The 25,278-nt window shown below is 37.9% G+C and overlaps 1 protein-coding gene across 25 annotated transcripts in view; it reads left to right on the top strand.

Moving 5' to 3' along the window:
- Trip12 (thyroid hormone receptor interactor 12) overlaps positions 1 to 25,278 on the top strand; it is a 133,443-nt gene that overhangs the window by 17,946 nt on the left and 90,219 nt on the right. For all 25 annotated transcript variants that reach the window (XM_013066781.3, XM_087209361.1, XM_021247058.2 and 22 more), the window contains one exon: positions 11,209 to 11,355. In XM_013066781.3, coding sequence (XP_012922235.1) covers positions 11,258 to 11,355 — 98 coding nt within the window. In that variant the 5' untranslated portion in view covers positions 11,209 to 11,257. Of the gene's footprint in view, positions 1 to 11,208; positions 11,356 to 25,278 lie in introns of those variants that run through there.

Genomic DNA, 25,278 nt, shown 5'->3' with positions numbered 1-25,278 from the left:
TTAAATGAGTAATGCTCTTACTATACCTGTGGAGTTGTTGGTGTTAAAGAGACGAGTGAGAGGTCTTTGTACACTCTTGTTACTTTGTACACTGTGACTTAATAGTTTTGTTTATTCTTGGAGGAAACATGGGACTGTGAATGAGTCAGGTTCACAAGGACGACATCCATCTCAATTTGGAGGCATAAAACGTTAAGTAGGACTTAAGCAAATTTAAACATTAATTGAACACTGAGTTACTTAACAGAGTTCTTACTTGAGATTGATTATCCATGTTTGTCCCATGAATTCCTAAAGGATGGAATCAGGAGCTGGATTTTAGGAGCTATTAACTGAAAGCAGTAGTTCAGAACCTCTTACCTCTTGGCCTCAGTCCACATCTCCAAAGACTGCTTCCTGATGTGACTGTTAAATGTAGCTGATTATAATGCCAGCATTCATGCTTTATAATCTAGGTGTCTGATAAGTCTTTTAATCAAGATATGATACTAGACTTTCCATACCTGTTTTAGAAACTGTATCTAACAATGTCTGCAGTTTGTAGCTTTGCAAAGAGCCTAGAATAGTGACTCAGTTTACCAGTCTCTTGATTTTAAGATACCATTTTTTTGTTTGTTTGTCTCACTCTGTAGTCCAGGCTGGCCTTGAACTTGTGATCCTCCAGCCTCAGCCTCTCAAGTGCTGGGATTACAGGTGTCCACCACACCTGGGAGTTGTCATTTTACTTTAACCAATTTAAAGAACCTTACTGGATATAATTTTATGGAGTTATTGTTCCCTTTGTATCTCTCTTTGTCACCATTGTTTTTTCTCACATCTCAGTACTCTATCCAGAGTCATTTTTCTTCTGCTGGTGGAAGACCACCAGTCTTTTTTTGGGGGGGGGCCTACCAGGGATCAAACTTCAGGTCCTTGCGCTTGCAGGACCACCAGTCTTAATGTGACAGAAACTCATAAAGGTACTTCCCCTTGGTATAGAATTCTTGACATTTATCCTTACCATGCTGAAGAAAATATAATGTTGTTGTCTTCGGGCTCCCATTGCTGCTATTGAGGAATTAGCTATTAGTTTGTCAAAAAATCCTCCATTCCTTCCCCATGGTTTAAGATTTTCCCAATCTTTCATATTTAGTAGTTACAGTACGACATGTCTAAGTGCATATCTTTTTATTTATCCTGTGTGAAATCAGTTGGGCCCCTTAAGTCTGTGGATTGGTATGTTTTATCTGTTCTAGAAAATTCTCAGCCACTAAATATTTAGGTATGCTCATTTGGTGGTGTTATGGCTTGTGTCTAATGGGGTCATAAGTGGGGCTTTCAGAGATGGCTGCATCTAGAGTGTGTGATGCTGGGATTAAGTGATTACTAAATCAGTCCAGTGACTGGTTTGGCACAATTCTGGATGTGGATAATGGGAAGGTCCACCCTGGGTGTGGGTGGCAAAGGGCAGGTAGCCCGGATGGATATAAAAGGGACAGAAAGAAGGCAGGCTGACTGCTGCTTCCTGGATACTTTGCTGCCCTCCTGCCTTACACCCACCATGAACTCTTTCAACGAGAAAAGTAACTTAAGACACGTGTGTTCACTTTTATACTTCTGACAATCTGATTAAGCATGTGATTGCTCTTTATCCTCTGTGTATGTTGTATATTTTTAATTCTTTGTCACCTTTGTGTTGTATTTTGTATAATTTCTTTGCTGTGACTTTGCTAACTTTTTTGTCTACAAACTGCAATTGGGCAGGACCCCAATTCTGATTCTTATTTTGAAAAAGAGTCTTGCTGAGTTTCCTGGGCTGGCCTTGAATTTATGATCTTCCTGCCTCAGCCTCCCGAGTAGCTGGGATTAGAAGGATGAGCTGCTGTGCTAGCTTTGAATGCTGTTTTATGATACATATAAGTGTTGTGTCTGCAGTTTACTTTGAAATTTATCAAATAGGGTGGATGGGACAGTCTGGCAATTAGATAGATGGGTGCGTAGCTGAACAGACACGGCTACACACGTGATAAGGTGCATGCAACAGACTTAATTGCAAATGGTAAGGGATAACTTTATGGGTGTTGAGCACTTCTCAAAAATACTTCCCTGTTTTATTAGTTTATTAGTGCTTGTGTGCAGGACCTAATGTTCACTGTCCTTGTGTGAGCTGGTAGGTATACATAACATACCTTCATTCCTTTTTTCGTACTTTTCCCTTCCCTTTTCCCCTTTGAGAACAGTGTAGCTCCCTACTTCTAGTATCTATCTTTTATTTTGCTCTTTATTTTTATTCTGAGTGTCTCGTATAAGAGAAACCATGTGATATTTAAGCTCATGTGTCTGCTTTATCTGAAGGTGCATCCATTTTGGCCAGCGATGTTGAGCATTTATTGGCCCTTTGTACTTCTGTGAAGTGTCTATTCATTTTACTTGCCAATTTTTTGATTGGGTCTTTCATTTTCGGAGGGGTCTAATTTTTTTGAGTTTTTTATATATTCTGATTTTTTTGTTGTTGTTTTGTTCTTTGAGGGCTTCACTATATAGTTCAGACTGGCCTTAAGCTCACTGTGTAGCCCAGACTGGCCTCAAAGTCAAGGAGATCCTCCTGCCTCAGCCTCCCGAGTGCTGGGATTACAAGCATGCACTACCACGCCTGGTTGAGTTCTTTATACATTCTAGGTATGAGTCCTCTGAGGAGCCACTGGCAAAATTTTTTCTCCTTCTGTAGGTTATCTTTTCATTCTTCAGAAGCTTTTTATTTTAATTATGGCCCCATTTGTTAATTCTTGGAATTATTCCTGTGCAAGTGAGGTTCTATTCAGGAAGTCCTTGCCTACATAGGACTTCAGCAGTTTTCCTATCTTGTCTTCTAGCAGGTTAAGTGTTTCTGTTTGAACATTTAAATCTTTGATCCATTTTGATTTTAGTTTAGTGCAGGTGAAAGATGAATCTAGATTCAGTCTTTTGCATGTGCATAGCTGGTTTTCCCAGCACCATTATTAAAGCCTATTTTTCCTTCCAGGTGCGGGAGTTCTCCAATTTAAAAAATTTCATAATAAACTTTTAGTCTGGGGAAGATAATGAGAAAAGAGATTGGAAATAAGTTTAGTAAAAGAGATTAGAAGGAAGGATTCTGAAAGGGTACTGGACAGGTACAAGTGTTTGTTTTATAAATTTTTGTTCAATTTGTGTTTGTGCCTGTTTAAAAACTAGCAGTTGGACTCTTGTTGATTTGAATGTGAACAAGACTCCCCCTTCCCCACCCTTGCCTCGCTCAAGACTTGACCACGTTCTCTACCACTAAACTACATTCCTTAAGCATTGTTCTTAATTTTTTAATTCGATCACTTTATTCAGCTGAAAAAAATACAAGATTAAAAAGCTAAGAAAGTGTTAATTTATCTACTGTTGTGTGATAGAAACCAATTGTAGCTTATTTTTGCTTTATGTGTATACCATATGTACATGAGAAAAAGGTCCAGAGCTTGATTTACAAAAAAGCCTTTGTTAAGATAGTTACCCACTTGGGTAGTTTGATTTTGTTTTTAATGTATTATTTATGTCTTACGCATAGCGGGGAGATGATTAAGACACTGCTCTTGAATACTTTAGATTTAGAGTTTTCCTGGAATTAAGTCCTATAGTATCTTTTGTTCAGTGAAGATACTTTGTTTTGCTAGAATGGGTATAGTGGTTTTTCAGCTCCACTGCAATGCTTTTGGTGAAGTGTTAAATTAAGTCTGTGTCCTCTGAAGTTTACTGTTAGGCAGTAGCAGCTTGTACTTCAGAAGACTGCCCAACTTCTGGTAAAGTATGAGGAGGGGATTTTTTTATACCCTGAGGAACTTTGAAAAGAGGACTCTGGTAAGGTTTGTGGTCTCACTGTAGCCGCTTCTCAGGTGGAGGGCAGAATTTATTTTCTTTTGAATTTGCACATTTGAAAGGCCTGTTTTCTTTAATAATCTCACAAGGTGTTAAAACTGGAAGATAAGACTTTAAGAATTAAATGTGTAGGTTTAGATCAGGGATGATTTGCTGTATGTACACCCAGAAGCTTTCATTTTTCTCATTTCTCAGTGAAATCTGCACCTACTTTTTAATAAAACATTTGGTTTATGAATGACTCTTTGAAACCAGGAGCAAGTTTCCTTGCCCTTCTAAAGATGATCCCTTCCAAGCTTATTTTAGTGCTTATTAAAGATTTTTATTATGGACGATTTCAAACATGCAAAAATACACTTGTATAATGAGCATCACTGTCCCTTAGACCCAGCTCAGCACTGTCCGCTCATAGCCGCACTTGTTCTTCAGCTGTTCTCTTACCCCTTCTCCACCCCAGTTATTTTGAAATAAATTTCTGTTACTTGCTCTGTAAATGTTTTAGTCTGCTTTTCTTAAAGCTTGGCACCACTGAGCTACATCCCCGGCCCAAAGCCGGGGACCCTTTAAAGCCAAAGCTAATACTGTGATCCCATATAAAAAAAAAGTCAAGTCTTTAATACCTGAGGATAGCTAAACAGTATTCAGAGTCCCTCAGTGTCTGTGCTTGTATTTTGTTGGTGTCTTTTAAAACCTCATCTGCAGCTTCTCTTTTTCTCCTTGCTGTTAACTTAATGTTTTGAGTGTTTTACTTTCAGTTAGTTTTCACAACTCAGTGAGATATAGCTATTATCTGCATTTCAGAGATGAGAAAACTAGGCTTAGTTAAGAACTTTCTCCAGTGTAATAGTATGGTTTAAAATGGGGGAGCATTGTTGGCATTTAGGTGTAGTTTTCCAACGTTTTCTACACATAGAAACAAAACGTATCCCCCCCCCCCCCCACCTTTAGGTGTCAGTTTAAAAAGAGTCAAAAGGTGGCTGTTTTTCCCCCTTCTCATTGTTTCCTTCTATTTTTCCTGTTCTTACCTTCATGGTGCTTACAAAATGTGCAGTAGTTTCTTTCTGTCTTCCTAATTGTTTATAAGCTCCACTGTGGCAAGATTACAAGTGTCAAATAGGCTGTCTTAGTTGATTTTCTCATGGCTGAGACAAAATAACCCAATGTCCAAAGTTAAGGAGGAAAGTTTATTTAGCTCAGTTTGTAGAGGTTTCAATCTGTAGTGGCTCCACGGCAGAGGAGCATCACAGAGGAGAAACAGTTCATGGTGGGCAGAAGATAGCAAGGCAACAAGGGACTGACCACCACAGCTCTTTCCGTCCTTTATATCTTATTCCGAAGAGTGGGTGGCACTCACACCCTAATCCTAGTGCCCTTGATCCTAGCATTGAACCATGAATCAATCTCTGTCACACTCTAGACCCACCCACCTCTGAAAAAGTCCTACCCATGACCACATGCTGCTTTGGGGGGACATCTAGACACAGCCATAACATAGGCCTTCTGCTATTTGTTAAAGGGATTAGCATTGTTCTGCCCTTGGATGACAGTGCAGTGTGTGTAGCTTGCTTTAAGTTTCTGTCAGTATGCCACACAGTGTCCTTACTAACTATTCCCTTCTGGAGAACATTGGATCCCCTCTAGTTTTCCCCTGTGTCACATACTGCGGGGAGTGCCTTGATCACATAATCCCTGTCACTTATGTGAGTACTGCTCACATAAAATTGCTGAGGAATGTAATGGTACCACAGCAGTGGTGTGAACTTGGGTCGGTTCTCAAACATAGCTGATAATCAATTGATTATTCTGATTTTTTAAAAATAGTTTTTAAAAAACTAATTTATTTATTTATTTATTTATTAGCTTTATTTTTCTTGACTCTTGGTTGGATATGTTTTGGCTCAGTATATGAGCAGTCATTAACTTTTAATAAAAATGTTGCTATTTATAGAAATATGGGATCTTGGGCTATAGAGTGTGGCATTCTGATATGTGTGTTTATTTGTTTTATTTTTTAACTTTCAAGAAATGTTTCTGAGGCTTCTTACATTTAGGTATAATTTCTGTGTACTTTTTTTTTAAACATACACGATCTTGTACAAAATTTTGACACTGCACATTTCATCAAAATGTTATTTCTTCCTGACATGGTGTTACATTTGTTAACTTTTCTTTTCTCCTGAGCCTAACTGTGCACTTGATACTAGTTTCTGAAAATTCTATAGGTTACAGTATTGATGATAGGCTGCATACTCATTGTCTGGAAAAGATTGTGCTGTCCGTGATTATCACAATGTTGAGATTTTTTATGGTTGCAACAGCAGGGATGGGCTTTGTAATACAAGCTGTTAAAGAAATTCAGTGATTTCCTTTTTGAAGGGTTTATAGCACTGACAAGAACGTGTTGAGAATAGTCTGGAAATATTGTCTTATTTTGTCTGTGTACTGTAAAGGTCATTTATCAGACATAAAACTTAGATTCACTCCCCCCCACCTTGCCCCAGGGAATATTTTGCTTTAATCTGCATGGTACATGGTACTTTATTTCAATAGCAGAGGTTGTTTTGGTTTTTTGCTTTTGGTGGTGGTACGGGGGGTTGAACGCTGGGACCACTGGGCTGTCTCCCGTCTCCCCTCTCCCCTTTTGTTGGAGACAAAAGACTCAATGGTCTCGAACTTGTAATCCTCCTCCCTCCACTCTTGAGCAGCTGGGGTTGCAGGTGCACCACCACCACCACCACCACACCCAGCTTCAGAGACAGTGATTTTTACTCAGTAGCCACCTGTGTATCCCATGGGCAAGAGAGATGTTTACAGGTCATTTCCCCCGCCCTACTAGCTGTTGTCTTTTCATAATCACTGCTGTTAAATGATGTTATTAAGTCTCTATGAGAAAGAATTTTTAAAGCTACTTCATTTAAGAAAAGCTGAAATATAGGGCCAGGGATTTAGCTTAGTGGTTCCGCCGCCTGCCTCCCAAGTGCAAGGACCCGAGTTCTATCCCCTGTACCAAAAAAAAAAAACAAAAAAAGGAAAACTGAAATAAATGTTTTAAATGTATAAAACATGTTTCAAAGTATGTAGTCTCATGCCCTCTTCCCTTTTGTCTCTTCATTCCTGGGTAGACATAACATTACATCTTTAAGAGGATGTACTAAAAATGCTAGGATAAGCTGACCTACCTCCACTGACTGCTAATTAGGAAGCCAGCAGGATTGCAGACCTGGTAAGACCAGGTCTAAGAGCTATTTCTTGGCACATGCCGTAAAAGTTGCTGATTCTAACTTTTGAGACCTTAAGTACAAGAAAATTTTACAATGTAGTTAGTATCCTGAAGAGTATGTAAGCTGTATGAGACAAGATAGGATTTATATTTAGAAATGAGTGAAGTAGGTGGGGAACCTGGAGCACACGTGTTACAGCCAGCTATTTCTCATTGAAAGCTCTCAAAGGCTCGCCATTACTGGTCTGTATGATTGTAGTCACAGGGTTCTATGAAATAGACTTGGTCTGTTTCAAACTCCTTGTTAGTGGGTACTGTTAAGCACAGGTTAAAGTGAGGCATACACTTCCTTGCTTATGTAGTCATCTGTGCTTTAGAGATTGACGTACTTTTCTCATTAAATGCCATGCTGTTTTTTGTTCTGGAGATTAACCTAGGGGAGTGATGATGTACCATTTCAGTGATGCGAACAGCCCGCTGCAGCATGTGTACCACAGGTTTGCCACTACTACCCTAGTACCTTGCTCTAAGCCACACCAGTAGCTCCCTCCATTTGAGATGATGAGACAGGGTCTCGATAAGTTGCTCGGATTGGACTCGAATTTGTGATCTTTCCTCAGCCTCCTGGAGTGCTGGAATCATAGACATGCACCACTTCCCCTGCCAAAGATTTTAGATTTTAGTTTTTAATAAACTAAACTTTATCCCCAGCCCCTGCCTTACATACAGCTACTTCGGCATTTGATTTGTGGCTTTAATTTGTATATTACTTCCTTCCTAATCAAGGTGAAAGAATAAACGCCTAAATGGTTTTGTAGGCATCTTTTTATCATTTTTCCTCTAAGTTCATTTCTCATTCATAATGGTGGACCCAATGACTCCCACCCGTTTCACATTCATTTATTTGGTTGTACTTAATAGACTCTTAATTGAGGCAGGTTATGTCGCTCAGTGTTAAAAGGCCTTAGGTTCCATCCCAACACCACAGAGAAGAAAATAAAAAGGCACTCATTAAATAACAGCTATCATGTTTGGGTAAGAGCCTTATATACAATGTGTGTAACATTTAACCATGAAATTAATAACCTGTAGTTTAAGGTAGAAAGAAATTTAGATGAAAGTAAGGTATTTGTAGGTCTTACTGGAATTACTAAGTAGCGGAGTCAGTATTTGAGTCCAGTAGGGGGATATACAGCAAGCAGTAAGCTTCTTGTGAGCAAGGATTGTCTTACTGCCTTTTGTAAGTTTCAGCATCCCTCATCTCTTCTAGCAGAAGCTTAAAGGTTATTTAGTCATACCTATTTCAAAGACAGGCTTATTTTAAGTCCTGGGCATTCTTTTAAGCAAGAATGATTTCTGTTACAGGCGGGGGTGACTTTTATTCCATTTGTTGTAGCAGAGTTTTAAAATTTATACTTCCCTTTTTGTGTTTAACTTACCATGCTTTCTTGTAGGATTTACTCATTTGCTTCTTGGTTAAGAGTGTATGGTTGTTCAAATCTGCATCACTGGATGTCATTTCTGGTTTGTAATCTGGTCTGGACTTGTTGCATGGAGTTGTCCAGAGAGTTTGTAATTTTGTAACACTTCAGTTTCTTTATTTGTAAAATAGAAATATTTATATATTGCTTATATGTTTATGTTGCTCATTGGCACATTTAAGTTGTGTTTGTTAGTGGTTTTGTTTTGTGTTTTTTTTTTTTGTGGTACCGGGGATTGAACTCAGGACCTTGCGCTTGTGAGGCAGGCGACAGAACCACTGAGCTAAATCCCAGGCTGTTTGTTAGTGTTTTGAGAGAGAGTTTTGCTGTGTAGTTCAGGCTTGCCTGGAACTCACTATGTAGCCCAGGTTGCTTTGAACTCAAGATGATCCTCCAGCCTCAGCCTCCTCCGGGAGTGCCACCATGCCTGGTTACTCCTAAGTTTTGCTGTTAGAATAAACAAATGAGCAAAGAGCTCTGCAAATTGTTTATTACTGTTATTATTAACCCCACGTTCATAAAGTGAAGCTGCACCAAGTCTCTCTGAGAAGTCCACATCTGAACAGAATGCATAAGAAATGGTGGGGGCACAATGGACAAATGAGATTTATTTTAAGTGTCAGTTCCAAAAGTTAAAGTCTATGGCATGGTAGGCATGCCCTATGTTGAGCTCTGTCCTCACACTTTTATGTTACTCTTTTATTTGCTCTCAGGGAATTCTAATTCTAAAGTTTTAACAGAGTCTGGCCTCCTTTTTAAAGGGTTAATTTATGATATAAAAGCAGGTAGCACTTTGATAAGCATTTTTACTTGCTGTCCTTTAATCTCAAGAATTATCTGCAGATTGACTATTGGCTGATTGTGGTGGTACTGGTTGACAAGCTATGAAAATGTATTAAGGTTACTTTGGTGACTATAGTTCATAATGGCTAGTGTGACTTGCATTCATTTGAGTGACTTAACACCCATGTCATGCAGTAGGTGTTTAAGAGCAGAAAGTGGACAGGTGAGACCTTCCAGCCCTATTTAGTAATGGAATGCTTTGCTTTCCAGAGTGCAAGCAGCAGCATTAATGCTGTTCTCTTGTATTTGTACTGTTTAGAGTCCAAGCAATATGGCATTGAGATGATAATTTGAAGTAGTGAAATTGAAAAAATTGGTCTTTAATTCTTCAATTAGGTATAATTGTCCCCCCTCCCCTTTTGGTAGGTAGTATAATGGTTCTCAGTGCAGTACAACCAGGAGAGCTCTTTTAAAATACATATTCTGTTTCTTACACTCACAAAAAATCAGAATCTCATGAGAGAGGGGCTGGGCATTCATACTGTGACAAAGCTTCTGAGCTGCTTGTGATGCACACCCTGTTACAATAGCAAGGAGAGTGTTTTCTTTATAGCAGAAATTCACTTTTGAAATTATTTTGCCAGGAATTGACTTGTATTAATGGTGACTTTTATGATCAAGTTTCTACCACTATGTTACATTTTATCACAAGTATTTTTAAAAAACACTTCTACTTTATTTGCTTTGTTTTATTTTATTTTTCCAGTAGTGGGAATCAAACTGAGGACCTTGTGCTTGCCAGCCAGGTGTGGTGCCACTGAGCTAAAGCCCCAGGCCTTCACAAGTACTTTTTTAAATGAGTGTTCTTAATAATGTACTGAGCCCTTGTGCTATAAGATCAGAATGTGTTAAATTGTTTACATGAATTTTCTCATTGAATGGAGGCTTAAGAAAAATTGTGAAAGATCGGATATATACTGTGATTACAGTATTGGCTTATTTTATCAGTTAAACTGGTTTTCTGAGTATCAGAATTTTTTCTGTATGATAAATAAATTTTCTTATAGGAAGTTTTTGTTGCTTAAAAACTTTTGTTTTGAGCTAAATTGTTATACTATTTTTCACAATTTCTTGTTCACAATGATTCACGAAGATAGGTGATATATACTGATAATTTATAGAAGAGGTAAAGATACCTAGAGGTTCAGTTGTTCACAGTTATGGCCCGCAGAACTGGTATTGAAATCCAGAGTGCCTGGGACCATTGCTTAGTTTATTGTACTGTAGTTGAGCTGCTTTCTCTTCACCTCTCCTTTAAGTGAAGTTTTACAGTTTCTTTGGTATTTATCATTTCATCATTTGTTCACAGCAGTACCATGAAGTAGACATGGTAATGTTGTTTTTAATTCTGTGGCTGAGGAATTTGAGGCCTAGAGGATGTGATTTTTTTTTTTCTTTTAATACTTGTTCTCTCTCAGAACTCAAGCTAAGTTTTTTTGTTTTACTTTAGGTACAGTACTTGTTTCTGTGCAATTCTAACGATGGAAGTTTCTGTATAATACTAGAAATGTGGAAATAGACATTTTTACCTGTGATGCATTTTCTTTGAATGGAGAATTTCAGGGCTATTCCTTGAATAATCAAGTTAATTTATGTGTGGGGGGTTCTGAACCACAGGTGCCTTGAATTTGTTATATTCCTGACATTTTGTAACACATTAGGCTGTCAGACCTCACAGTCTAATAAGATAGTGCCCCGTTGGTGAGGATTAAGATGAAATTGTTCGTGTAAAATTTCCTCAGCATCTTTGTTTCTTTGTGTTGTGTACATCTAATTAGTGTTTGTTTTTGTTTTTGTTTTCAGTGAATGGTAGTGTCTAGAAAGGGTATGTCCCTTCAAGAGAGAGGTGCCAATGTCCAACCGGCCTAATAACAATCCAGGGGGGTCACTGCGACGTTCACAGAGGAACACTGCCGGGGCCCAACTACAAGACGACTCGATAGGAGGAAGGTACGTATTTCATGGTGGTTTGAAAAGAAGTTGAGAATAAAAAAATATTTTTTAATACCTCATGGTGAGAACCAAAATCTGAATGATGCCTTGCAATTGGTTGCTTTTTTTCCCCTAATTTTTGAACCAAGTAACACAAAACTGTAATTGAAAGTGAATCCCTAATCTTCCCCAAATGCATTTGGCTCAAAAAATAGTCAGTTCTCAGTTATTGATATTGTCAAAAACCTGGTGGTGGGGGTTGTCAGCATATAGTGTCTGTTTTGTTCGCCCTTTCTCTTTACTTCTCTCATACATGATACAACATATCTTTCAACAATGTGTAGTCCTTTTTCTTATGTATCTTGACTTAATTGGAAAGAAACTTTTTTGAGTTTGCATACCCAGCTTTTGGGTTATTTCTCACATTTTAACCACCCACAGAAGCTGTGTGAGTAGTGAGGCTGTGTGACTTTTTAGTGCATCAGCTGTCTCCTCTAGTGGCCTGGTATCAGTCTGTGTAATGGCAGTGGTTTTACGTGAGGTAGTGCAAGCATTCACTTGCATTCTCTTGAATGTAAAATACTGGGTTTGCTTTAGCCAGGGACTGTCATTCTTTGTATAAATTTCCTAGACTCAATTTGCAGTGCACAGTTCTCTAATTCACTATCAATGACCATGTTTAGCTTGAATATATGAATAAATTCTAGTAGGATTACCTGAAACAACAATTTGAGGCATAATTGTGTGTGTATTGTTTGGCAAAGTATTTTAGAAAATTTACATTTCAAGTGTAAAGATTGACTTGAAACATCTCATATTAATATACTAAATTTTTATGTATCTGGATGGGCTTGTGCTCTTTGGACTAGAATAACTATGATTTGTGCCTCTGTCATTAAATTGCTGTGTCTTTTGTTATGGTTTTCTGGGAACCTCAGTTCCTTAATTCACACAGTGGGGCTATTTGTCTCTTGGATTAGTAGTTAGGTATTATACTATGCTAAACTCTTAGTACTATATTAATATGGAGGAGTTTAAAAAAATTTTTTTTTTTGAGATAAGCTCTCCCTATGTAGTTTAGACTGGCCTTGAACTCACTGTGTAGCCCAGGCTGGCCTCGAACTCATGGTGATCCTCCTTTCTCACTTGGAACCAAGTGCTGGGTTTACAGGCGTGCTCCACCACCATATCTGGCTCAGTATAGTGTTTTACTCTAAATTTTTTTGCTTTTTTACATTCAGGTTATTTTTTGAAGTAGCCACACTTCATTTTATGCTGCAGACTTAAACAACTCACACTTCTCATTTATTATGAATTGTGTTACTCATTTTGGAAATTCAGAAAAGTAAAAAGAAAAATGTCACAATCCACTTAGAGTGGTTACTGTTTGACATTGTCATGTCTCTTCTCAAGTCTTCTCTTAATTGTATGTGCATATATGTGAATAGAAGTAACTGGTTGCCTTTGAAATAGCTGCAGTTTCGTACACAGTAACTTTGAAGTTGTACTTGGATGCTTACACGTGACCTGACACATTTTGGGCTATCTCAATGTGTTGCTTCTAAAATCCATAGTGGTGTTTTGGCACTGTTATTGTTTCTGTACATCAGTGTTATCTAGAATTAAAATATTATTTTATTGCATCATGTATTTTAAAAAATGAATTGGAAATAGCTGGAGATTTAGCTCAGTGGTGCTGCCACCTGCCTTGCAAGCACAAGGTCCTGAGTTCGATCCCAGGTACCCCCCCCCCAAAAAAAGTGGAAATAAATGGAAGTGGTTAATCAAGTGATTAAGATGTGTTGGCTTAAATAACTTGGTCATGTTGTGGTAATCATAGAACTGCTAGCTTTGCAGAATGGCACATCTTGCTATAGTTAATGTGTTTTAAGCCAGTCAGTGATGCTCATTTGTGAAGGAAAAGAAAAAAAAACAAACTTAAAAAATTGTATTTGGAAAGGCATAAAGAATTCCAAAGAACACAGAGGCAAAGTGGGAGAATCCACACCACCCCACCACCCCCGTCCCAGGATCAAACTCAGGACCTTGTGCTTGCGAGGCAGGTGCGATGCCACTGAGCTATATCCCTGGCCCTAAAGTGGGAGAGTTTGGGAGAGTTTTATAGCTTTACCTACTCCCTAAGTAATGTAACCCTATTTTAATTTTTATAAATCTCACATGTCTTTAAAAATGTCTCTCCCAAAAAACTTTCTATGCAAAGAAGGGCTTGTTTACTTTTTAAAGCTTTGCATTTTTATCATTTCTGGTACTAAAAATTGTTTGAAGCAGGACTTTTAAAGTCTTTGTGTTCAACCGTGTGATTACAACAGTTTATATGGCTTTCCCCCCAGTTTTCAGGATATGGTTAAGTGTAATTATGATCAGAACATAGAATTTAAGCCAAAAATTCTTACCACTTTAAGACTGCAAATTAGAAGACACTGGCTAATTTGAGTGTCATTTTTCCCTTACTTTGATTCCTTTTGCTCATTGTAGAATCTCAGGGTAAGGAAGGAGTTTTGAAAGTTCTTCTCAGGGTCGAGGATTTAGCTTAGTGATTCTGCCACCTGCCTCTAAAGTGCAAGGACCTGAGTTCAATCCCCAGTAGCAAAAAAAAAGAGTTCTTCTCATCAAACCCCAGTCTAACTTTTAGAACCTCTGGAGAGTTTGCTGTACTATGAGTTTTCTAGTTTGTAAGAAACTGCGCCAGTGATTTTGAAAGTGAGAGGATTGGGATTAATTGGGAGAGGGAAGTTGCTATATTTTCATTCTCTTCACGCTCAGCTTTCCTAAATGAAATTTTGTTATTTTCGCATTTGTTTCCTGGGAACAGTGGACTTGGGCATATGATGGCATTCAGAGAGACAGTAATTGAAACAGTGACAGTGACAGTAGCTACTACAACAGCATTAGTGGGATGTTTTGCATTTAAATAATTATTATACATATTCTTTCTATTGATAGTCAAACTCTGTGCCCAGTATATAACTTCTATTTTACAAATATCGAAACTAGCTGCCATCCTGCTTCCATTGTACAGACCACTTGATTCATATGATGAAGGATTTAGAGGAGAATATGATACACTTTTAATTGAAGAGCATCAATTCATTCAGTTTAAAATTTAGGTCCTGTTTTTCCCTCTTAGAAATTTTGGATTAGTTCATTTTTGATCCATTTACTTCTAAAACAGCATTAAGCCCCACCTTTGCGTAGCCTCTTTCCACAGATCACTCCCGCCCTTCTAGCAAGCCAAGTCCACTTAACCTTTTTTTAGAATTCCCATTTGTCCTGGAGATTAAAAAAGTAGAATCTTTGGAATATATTTATTCTCTTCTGATTATTTCCTCCGCTCTTTTTCAGTCATCCTTCATTACCCTCTGTAATTGAACTAGACAGACATCTTACTCTTTTTTTTCTCTTTCCTTTTCCTTTTTGAATTTTTGAATGTTAGCTGATCTGTTACTCTTTTCTGTTCTCTTTTTCTTCTTTAGGAAATCACTCCCTTCACTGCTTCTCTGTTGGCTTGCTCTCAGGGATACTTCTAGCCTTTTCCACTTCTAGCCCAGGTATTTGTAGGCCACTCCTTCCCTCATGGCCATCCAGTAGCATTTTCATTCTATATGCTTTTGCGTGTTTTTCTCAAATGGCAGTGGTAGGATTGAATTCAGTTTTTATAGCAAGTTTGCTTAAGATCGCTTTAGTGATAGTTTCTTTCTTCTGTATTGTTTTTATTATAAAACTCCATATAGGATCTGAATAGAAAATTGGGAAGCTTTGAGAAAAATTGAAGAAAACAAGATAATTTTAATCCTACCCCTCCGATAACTATAGTTCCCATTTCTGTTCCATGTTCTTGCACCTTTTCTGTATGTATACATCCAATATAAAAATAGTAGGAATAATATAGTATAGTGACCATTTGTTGAAACTATATGTATTTTCTGATATTCTAAAATTCTTCTATAATGAAATTTTAACTGGCTTGAGGATTTTCTTTGATATGAAAGTCAGTGATTCAAATTTGGGCCTCAGTTCAAATTTAAGTTTGCCCTCCAATTTTTTCTCGTAAAAAATATGGCCATATTTACTGCATTTAAGTGAAATTCTGGCTTTATCATGTTAGATTACTGAACAAGGATTTATAGTCTCTAAGGTATGAATATTTTGAAGACTTTTTAACAGATTGCTAAATTGTCTTTCTGAAAGATTGAACCACTTTATACTCTTAGACTTTCGGAGTGTGAGTGCCCATTATTTCAAATCCTAGTTGATAGAGCATACTAGTTCCCATTTGTTTATTTTTTTATTCTTTTGTTTTTTTGAGACAGGGTCTCGCTATGTAGTTCAGGCTGTCCTTGAACTCATGCCAGTCTTCCTGCCTCAGTATCCGAGTGCTGGGATTACAGGTGTGCACCACCGCACCTGGATAACATGGCTTTTTCAAAGTGAATTTTTTATGATCAACTTGTTTCATATGAAAGTTTTTTCTTCAATTTATATTATCACCATTAGGAAAAATAGTGCCTTTATTTTCATTGTTGGACTCGTGTTATCTCTATTTTATATTTTTCTCCTAATCTGATAAGGAAAAATACCATCACTACTCTGTTTTATTGATGTTTCCTTATTAATATGTGTAAACATTGAAAAAATACTTATAAGGAGTTTGCGTATGTTGTTTATCTCCCTTTGATGACTGTACAGGACAATTAGCCTTTTAATTTGCTTAGCTGATATTTATTGGTTTGTTTAAAAACTACAGTCCTAGTCCTATAAAGCAGTCCTAAAAGAGCTGGCAAGGTAGAATTACACAGTACAGTGACACAAACCTTGCCGGAAATGTTGGTTTGAATCTTGCAATAAAGTAGAAAAATGTAGACTTACTAGGAAGATTTGAAAAAGGACATTCATGATGCTTTGCATTTATGTTTTTATTATTTCCTATTTTAGGATAGAATCATATTTCACTGGCTGTGATTTGCTGTTTTCACTAACTTTATGATAGCCATTTTTTACATGTTAACACCTGTCAGTGAAACTGTTATTCATTTTAATGTCTATGTACGTTTCCATTATGTGGATGTAAATATTAATGTAACCCCTCCACATACACACCTTTTAAATTTTTTAAATATTTTTTTCATTTTTATTGTACTGGGGATGGTACTGAGGGAAGGCAGAGCTGCATCCTGGGCTCTTTTAAAAATTTTTATCTTGAGACAGTCTTGCTAGATAGCTTGCCAGGCTGGCCTCAAACTTTCAGTTTTACCTCAGGTTTCCAAGTAGTTGGGATTACAGGCCTGTGCCACCATACCTGGCAGAAAGTTGGGTTAAAGAGGTTATAAGGGTTCCTGGTGGTCAGACAGCCATAGTGCCCCAGCTGGGATATGAACCCGAGCAGCTGGACTCCAGGGCCCATGCTTATAACCATGAGTTACCCTCTTTGATGACAGTTTTGTTTTAGGTTTTTCCTACAACAAATAATGCTGCACTGAATATCCTATTGCCATTGTAAACTTACTAGTACAGTGTTTCTCTAAGCCAGGATTATCACAAGTAGAAATTGCGGGGACAAGGAATACATTTTAAGTAGACTAGAAATTTCTATTATTATTTAGAACTAATTGCCTTACTTGAATATAATTAATTGCATGGTGATTATGCTAGGATTATTAGTTTTTCTTTTAATATTTTAAATATTTGTATTTTTTAATTTTTCTGGTTCTAATATTATAAAGAAAATTAGATGAGACTGTTCTTATATTTGAATTAGGATATTTTTAGTGAAATAGCAAAGCCACATCTAAGACTGACTTAGGACAAGCTGCCATCAATTTAATTTCACTTTTCTCAACTTTAATTAAAAAGAAATATGATAGTGTACTAGAAAATATATAGTATGTTTTATGTAATGTCATACCAAACTTTTTTTTTTTTTTTTTTTTTTTCAAACACCAAACTTTAAATCTTACTTTCGGAGAGAACAAAACTTGGTAATTTTTATGCTATTCCTGACAAATTAAAATAATTACTTTTTATATCTTGTAATTATTTTGGAGTTGTAAAATTTTTTAGTTTTTTTTCTTTTTTGAGATGGCATCCTGCTGTGTAGTTTAGGCTGGTCTTGAACTCACTATGTAGCCCTGGCTGGCCTCAAACTCAAGGCTATCCTGCCTCAGCCTCCCGAGTGCTGGGATTACAAATGTGTGCTGCCACACCTGGTCTTTGGCATTTTTGATCATGCCTTCTCCTTTTGAAACTCTTGCCTTTTTACCCCAGACCTCATGTTCCTGGAATCCTACTGTTTTTCCAAAGTCCCGACAAAAGAGTTTGCACTTTGATGTAGTCTGTACTCTTTTCCAGTGTCAGAAATCCTATAGAAATTCCAAAGCTCTTGGAACTCCTTATCTTGAGTACTATTGTGGAACTGCAAACAGACTCATTATCTGGCTGCTTGTGCTCTGTTCATCTGTCATTGGGTGCCTGCTTCTCTCTATTGTGTCTTTCCAGGCAGATTTCACTATTTATACACACTTTTTTCCCCTCCTAAACTTTTGTAAGGCTTAACTTAGCTTCCTATCTTAGTATAGTCTAAATCCTCTTTCCTTTTGATTTTCTAAAAGCATTATACCATTTTCATGGAGTTGATGCCTTGCCCGACACATCATCGTATAATAGTATTCCTCTTTGGTGGAACAGTTTCCCATACATCGGAATGGTAGTTGCTTCTTTCCCAACATGGTCCCTCTCTCATCCAGGCTTGCCACTGCTTAGCCTTGCATAAGTCTGGAGGACGCGCAGTACCTTCTCTTTCTGAGCACAGGGATGGGACTGCTGTGGTCACACAGTCTAAACTTAACAATTCCAAGCTTTAGCCTTTTGATTTCTGGTGGCACAGGTGGGAAGGTGTGAATCTAAAGTTGCTAACTGTAGTGTTTCCGTCCTTACAGAAGAAAAGGCAGGGAAAAACAGATGTTAGAGGGTATGTGTATATTAGAGTTCTGACAAGTTTCAGTTGCATAGGAGTTACCATGTGTGTGCGTGCGTGCGTGCGTGCGTGCGTGTGTGTGTGTGTGTGTGTGTGTGTGTTGCTAGGGATTGAACTCAGGCCTGCCCATATGAGTTCTTTAGAGTTCTGGGGGCTCTTGCTCCTCTAGGCTTGATTATTCCCTGGTATTTTGATTCTGGAAATATGCATGTTTTTCTACTATGCCCATTTTGGCAGTTTCAGTCTTGCCTCAGTGTACTTGCAGTATAGTCAGTAAAAGATTGTATTTGTTCCTTTGTATGATACTAGTAAACCCTGGACTATATAGCAGTTATAGAAATGAGAGCAGAGTCGCCTTTGACACAAGCAGCTCCAACCCGGTAGGAGAAAGACGCCTGGAGGCGGTTAATGGTCAGCCAGATGACCTCTGGTCTGGGCTCTGCAGGCTGAGGCTGCAGTCACCAAGCAGATGATACTGGTCAGCTACATTTGTCTTTACTCCATGTGTGGACTCACTGGTCACTTCTAGAGCTTGGATTTCATTTGTGACTTTTCTGCATCACTTGCTAATTCAGTTCTGAGTAATAGGTGTTCAGTAAGTACTAGTGTGAGTTAGACATCAGGAGATTTTCTTGGCATTTCTAACCACAGAAATGTGATTTTATTTATTGATTGAAATGATGAGACCATAATTGACTAGAGTAAAGGCAGGATTGAACTAAGAAAGTAAGTGGGCCGTGTAAAGGTGAGCAAGGTTATATTATAGGAAAAACCACAACTAGGTATCAGTAGCTCAAATCTAGTCCCTTAAAAGTTGTTCATCTTGGGTCAGCTAAACCTTCTCAGGATGTGAACGGATATTCACATACCTTGGTGTGTTGCTAGTTACCTTGCCATGGCAGGCGAGTATAGAAAACTACCCTCTTATTCTCTAAAATGTCCTAGAAATGATTTTTGGTATCGGGGATCCAACTCAGGACCTTGTGCTTGTGAGTCAGTTGGTGGCACCACTGAGCTAAATCCCCGGCCCTGCTCACATTCTTTTGACCAAAGCAAGTCACGTGGTTGCACATAACCTCTGTTTTGACAAGTAGCATGTGTGTCAGTAAAGAGGAAAAACAGAATACTTAAAACCGATATAGCCATCAGAGTCTGTTTAAGTACTTGTTTGTATTCTTCTTTGTATAGATGTAACAGTTTATTCCCTTGTATTCTACTTACTGAAACATAGCAAACAGGTATTGTGTGTGTGTGTGTGTGTCTGTCTGTCTGTCTGTCTGTCCTAGTCCTATTTAACCAGTTCGAGTGGCTTCTGCATTTTGTATTCTTTGTTTTGCTTGAGTTATTTTTTTGTTCCTTCCATCTCTTATCCTGCCCTTCGCTCAGTGAGGTAAAAGTTCAAGCTTTGTCTTGTTTGGGGGGTGATGTTATGGGAAGACATGAAGTTGATGTGAAAATGACTCCAGTTGTCTCTTATGGCTGAACTCAAATCACTTTGAAAAACAATTCATTCTGGAATTGGGTGGGGAACTGATAGCCTGCTCCTTTCAGCAGTAATAAATCTCATTGGTGTGATTATGTGGCCAGGAGTTTTAGCTGGGGCACCATGTGTGCACATACTCCTCCACTTCGGACACTCCCTGGTGGTAGTGTTGAGAAGCCTGCTGTTCACACAGGTTTACAGTGTTGTGTTAAACAGTAGCATGGCTCCCTTGATCTGTGGGGGAGCAGAGGCCACTTTTCACTAGGTTGAAGTTGTGAACATTTGGTTCTTAATGGTAACCATATTAAAGTCTTTCTTGGGCCTACAAAGTAGTATATTACGTATTTAAAAATTTTCTTGGCAGTATATATTCGCCTCAGTCATCAAGTGTGAAATTGAATCTAGAAGTCACATTGTAAACATATAAGGAATCTGTAATGTTGTGAGTGCTTACAGATTATCTCATATCCTCCATGGAAGATTTGCTGTGATTCTTATGATGTTCCATGTTTAGAATGCTTCCCTAAAAAGCTTCAGTGTGACTAATGAAAAGAACATAGAGAAATGCTTCTTTATTTCTTTTTTTACAGGGGATCGAACTCGGGTCCTTGCACTTGCACAGCAGGCGGCGAAACCACTGAGCTAAATCCCTGGCCCTTAGAAATGCTTCTTTAAACGGCAAGCTCGCCATCACATTTGGAAGGCTATTTTTCTGCAATACATAAAGCAAAAGAAGCAAAAGTGTTCCACTTTAGTGGATTTTTAAAGAATTAGATTTATTTTTCTCATATAGCTTCTCCAAACCTTTTGCCATTATATGAGATTAGGGTCAGAAGTATCAGAATGGGTAGGAAAGATTGGATATTTCAGCCTCACCTTTCTTGCCTAGGGCTGTGTGTGGCAGGCTTCCCTTCTTGCATTCTTAAAATGGGACTAAGACCTGCTGTGGGTGTCGTTTAAAGACTTAAGTTAGATAATTTAATGGAAACTTAATACAGAGCTTATGACATAAGCAGCACCTTAAATATTTATCCTGTGGTCATGTAGGTAAATCTTTACCCAGGCATTTACAAAAGTCATTGTAGTTCATGAGGTGCTGAGTATTACATCACTAATCTGTCATCAATCACCTTTTGATTATCTTGGAGTTTTTTCCCTACCTTCAATTGTTTTGTGAATGTGTAGTGAAAGTAAGTTGAAATGTAAAGTTCTGACCTTTTGAGGGACATCTCTGCTCTTGTTTCTGATTTCCTTTCAATCTTTCTGCCTTTTTTCTTGCTACAATATTGTATAGTTTACTCTTCCACACTCAGCATATACCCAGATTATTGAAATACACATTTGTTGTGTTTGCCTCATTGCTTCTTAGTCTATCAGTCTTTTACTGTAAATCATTCTTAAGGACAATACCTAGGACCATCCAGGAGAGAGAGAAACAGGAAAGAAATCTTTCTCCCTGGCTTGTCCTGTTGTTTATATTTGTTTTCTGATGGGTCTTTGTGCTTAGAGATGGCTCGTAGCATTGTCCAGGTTCCTTTGGGTTTCATAAGTTCCTGCCTCTAGTTTTGCCTGTGTTCTGCTTTTTCCTAGAATGTTCTTTTTAGCAGCTTTTCATCCTTCAGGGCCAGTCTGAAAAGCCCTGTGGTCTATAAAACCTGAGTACCTGGTAGGGCACTTTGTTTCATGAGACTTGACCTCTTTGAGGACAAGGGCTAGAACAGTAATGGTGAGCCTTTTAGACTGTTGGATGGTACAGACAGCCCAGGATGGCGGGCATGCTACAGATCTCCCCCATTGGACTAGACCATGTGTTACCCATAGCTCTGTGCCCTGTCACCATTTGTGTTTATTTTATAGTGAACCTAACATATCCATTGAAACAAATAGCTTCTCAAATCTTATCAGAGCCATTGTTTCTTGTCTGTAATATATATCATAGAGTGGAAATGTCTTCATTATTTTCCTTTAGTATCTTTTTTCTTTTTTGGTGGTGGTGCTGATGCATCCCCAGTCCCCTTTAGTATCTTAAAATGAATTAAGAAATATAAAATGTCTGCCTAATACAGTTTAGAAATATGTACTAGCATTTTACAAAGATAAATGTAAACATTACATAAATGTAGTAACATCTCAATAGATAATGGTTGCATACGGCGGCGATACAAGGTGATGCCCGCATCTGTATTTGAGTTCACTGAATGTGACCCTGTGATTTCTACAACAACAGATTTAAATGCTATAAGCAGCATTGTCTTACCCATTAAAAATGGTGTGTGACTCTTAGTAAAGCTGCAAAAAAAAGAAAAGAAAGTATGTGTCAAGTCATAAACATTCCTGGAAAACAGTATAAAAACCACATAAAACAAATGTACACTAAAAAATTACAAGCATGCTTTTCATCTATGTCACTGCCATATTTTCAAGTTTGTTTTTTTTTAAATAAGGTCTTAGTGAATTACCATTTGAAATATATGGCTTATGGGGCAGTTCTTCATTGTTTTTAACTGTTCTTTTTTGAGGTCCTTGGAATGAACCCAAGATTCTGGCATGTGCTAGGCAAGTGCTCTATCATTTAGCTACACCCCCACCCCTGCATGACTGTTTCGCACACGCTACGTGTTAGCCTCTGCTTCTGGTCCTCATTTGCTAAATGCCAATAGCATTTGTACTCCCTGACAGTTGTTCTTAGGGGCAGTATTGTGCTGTTGAGAAACATTGCTTCACTCCAAATGACAGAATCATTTGAGCTAATGTTTCATCATAACTAAACATGGGACCATGGACAAATCAAGCTATTTCCTGATCAAAATAGAGAAACAGTACATTTTACAGGGAACATTAGTGACTTCAAAATAATTTAATATGAACTTTGCCTTGATCATTGAAAAACAGCTTATTTAAAACATGTTTTGCAGTGTTTTAAATGAAAATTTTAATTTTTGGTAGACAAAGCTATAATGTTTTTGTGTGTATAAATTATAAAAGCATCAAAATGTGCATGTCTGTGCATGTACACAGACAAATCTGGAGACAAAACCCCAGTCTATTTACATTTGGCAGTATATGCATGTGTTTAAGCAAGAGAATATGTTTGGTATTGAAATTAAACTCAAACATTTTATATCTATAAGGAATTACCTATCTACTTGTAACTAGCCATTTTCTTTATTTTTCCTAATATTAAGGAAGAATGTGTTCCTTGATTCAAAGTTGAGGTCTCTTTTTCAGTCTCCTTTGGGTTAGAGATGGTTTTTCATTTTTGTTTTTTGTTTGTTTTTTATGCTAGGGATAGAACCCATGGCCTTATCCGTGCCTATGACCTTATATGTGCTCCACAATTGAGCTGGACCCTGAGCTCTAAAGATGTTTCTTAATCCTTTGGACTACTGAGGATTTAACTAAATTATAATAAAAGTACATTAAAGTCTCTAGAAGTGTTCAAATACTGCATTCCTAAAAGTCAACAAGAGCATGGGAAACTTGGTTTTCAGTATAATCATAAAAGAATGTAATCTAAAGTTTGTTACAGACTGTTCTGTTGCAACTTTACATTTAATAGGGAAATGATGACAGTATAATGTAGAAGTAGTGTTAGTTCATACGCATTTTTCTCCAGTGTCATTGTATGAATGGAAATGGGGAAAAACCTTTCAATTTAAAGAGGAAGATTTAGTAATACATGAAAATCTTACCCAAAAAATATACAAATTTTGTACATGTTGTGTAAGTCATAGCTAATCCAGAGGCGCCCAGAACCTGTGTACTTTTAATTTTTTTTTTTTTTTTTTTGGTACCGGGGATCGAACTCGGGTACTTGTGCTTGTGAGGCAAGTGGTGGAACCACTGAGCTAAATCTCCGGCCCAACCTGTGTACTTTTAAATGTTAAACACACTCAGGAATCTAAAAGCCATTTGCTCCGGTGTGTATAAAGAGGATGGCAAAGTCTACCCAAGAATTACATTTTTAATTTTGTTGAAGCTTATCTTAAAATGTCTTTACACATTTAAAGAATGCTGAGATGTTCACCTATAGACCCAGCAAGTCTGAAGCATGAGGCAGGAGGATTGCTTGAGCCTAGGTGTTCAGGTCCAGCCTGGGCAGACTCCAAAGGATGGATTGCCTGACAGGTGATTATTGGAAATGTTAGTGGAGATGTAATCCACAGGATTCCCCGCTGTGCTGGGGGTCAAACTGAGTGCCTCACACATACTGTACTAGTCAAGAACTTTACCAGATTTAAGCTTATATTAAAACTGACGGGGGCTGGGGATCTAGCTCAGTGGTTCTGCCACCTGCCTCAAAAGCTCAAGGTCCCGAGTTTGATCTCTGGTACCAAAAACAAAAACAGAAACAAAAAAACTGATGATGTTTTTGTTGGGACTCTCATTGAAAGTAACATTGAGTTTGAGTGTTCTGTGCCTAATCTTTTTACCATTAGCCCTGTTAATATTTTTATTGGGTCATTTTGTTTGTTTGCTTGTTTTTTTGGTACTGGGAATCGAACTCGGGTCCTTGCACCTGAGCTAAATCCCCGGTCCTATTAGGTCATTTTGTAGAGCATGAGAGCCTTCCACCCTGGTAACACACACACGCACACACACACACACACACACACACACACACACACACCCTCTCTTTGGGCTTTGATTTACCAAGTGGACTTATTCTAGTGCTCATCAGTTTGTCATGAATTTAACTGTACTATTCTGAAAATTTATTTTTATAGTGTATATAAAATTTAGTATGTCTTGAAGAGATTACGCTCTTTATTAGAATTACTGTTAAATGGGCTGGGGATTTAGCTCTGGTTCCTGTGCCTGCCTTGAAAGTGCAAGGTCTTGAGTTCGATCCCGGTACCAAAAAAAAAAAAAGAATTACTGTTGAACATCATGGCTTGATAATCACGGAGTTAGTAAATGACCTTCAAGGAGACATGTAAGCGTCCTTTAGTTTTGAGTACTGAGATGTTCTAATTGGCTCTTCTAAGTTGGACATCATTTTATGGAAGTTTACTTTGTAATATTCTGAACAATAATTTATAAATGGGTATAATAAGATAGAGCCCCTCTTTGGGAGGCTGCAGGGTTGGAAAATGATAACTGATAGGCAGAATCCAGTTCACTGTGTGTAAAGAAAATTTGGCTGGAGCATAGCCATGCTCATTTGTTTACATATTGACTATGTCTGCTTTTGTGACATAGTATTGCCCACAAAACTAAAAACTATCCTTTACAGAAGATATACCAAGACCCCTTTGCTAAACAAATAAAAAGGTGGGCCAGGGATTTAGCTCGTTAGTGCCTTAAAAGCGCAAGGTCCTGAGTTCGATCCCTGGTACCAAAAAAAGGGGCACTAATGATCAACATTTTATATATACACATCTGTGTGTGGATTTTTGTTTGTTTTGGTTTTGATTTTGGGGGGGTGTATTGGGGGATTGAACTCCCAGGGCTTTGACACTAAGCT

This window comes from Heterocephalus glaber, unplaced genomic scaffold (assembly GCF_053883595.1).
Source record: "Heterocephalus glaber isolate CG9 unplaced genomic scaffold, H.glaber_assembly_v1.0 deba00001004, whole genome shotgun sequence".
In the NCBI taxonomy this organism is placed as follows: Eukaryota; Metazoa; Chordata; class Mammalia; order Rodentia; family Bathyergidae; genus Heterocephalus; species Heterocephalus glaber.
This window is presented reverse-complemented; position numbering and strand designations above follow the sequence as displayed.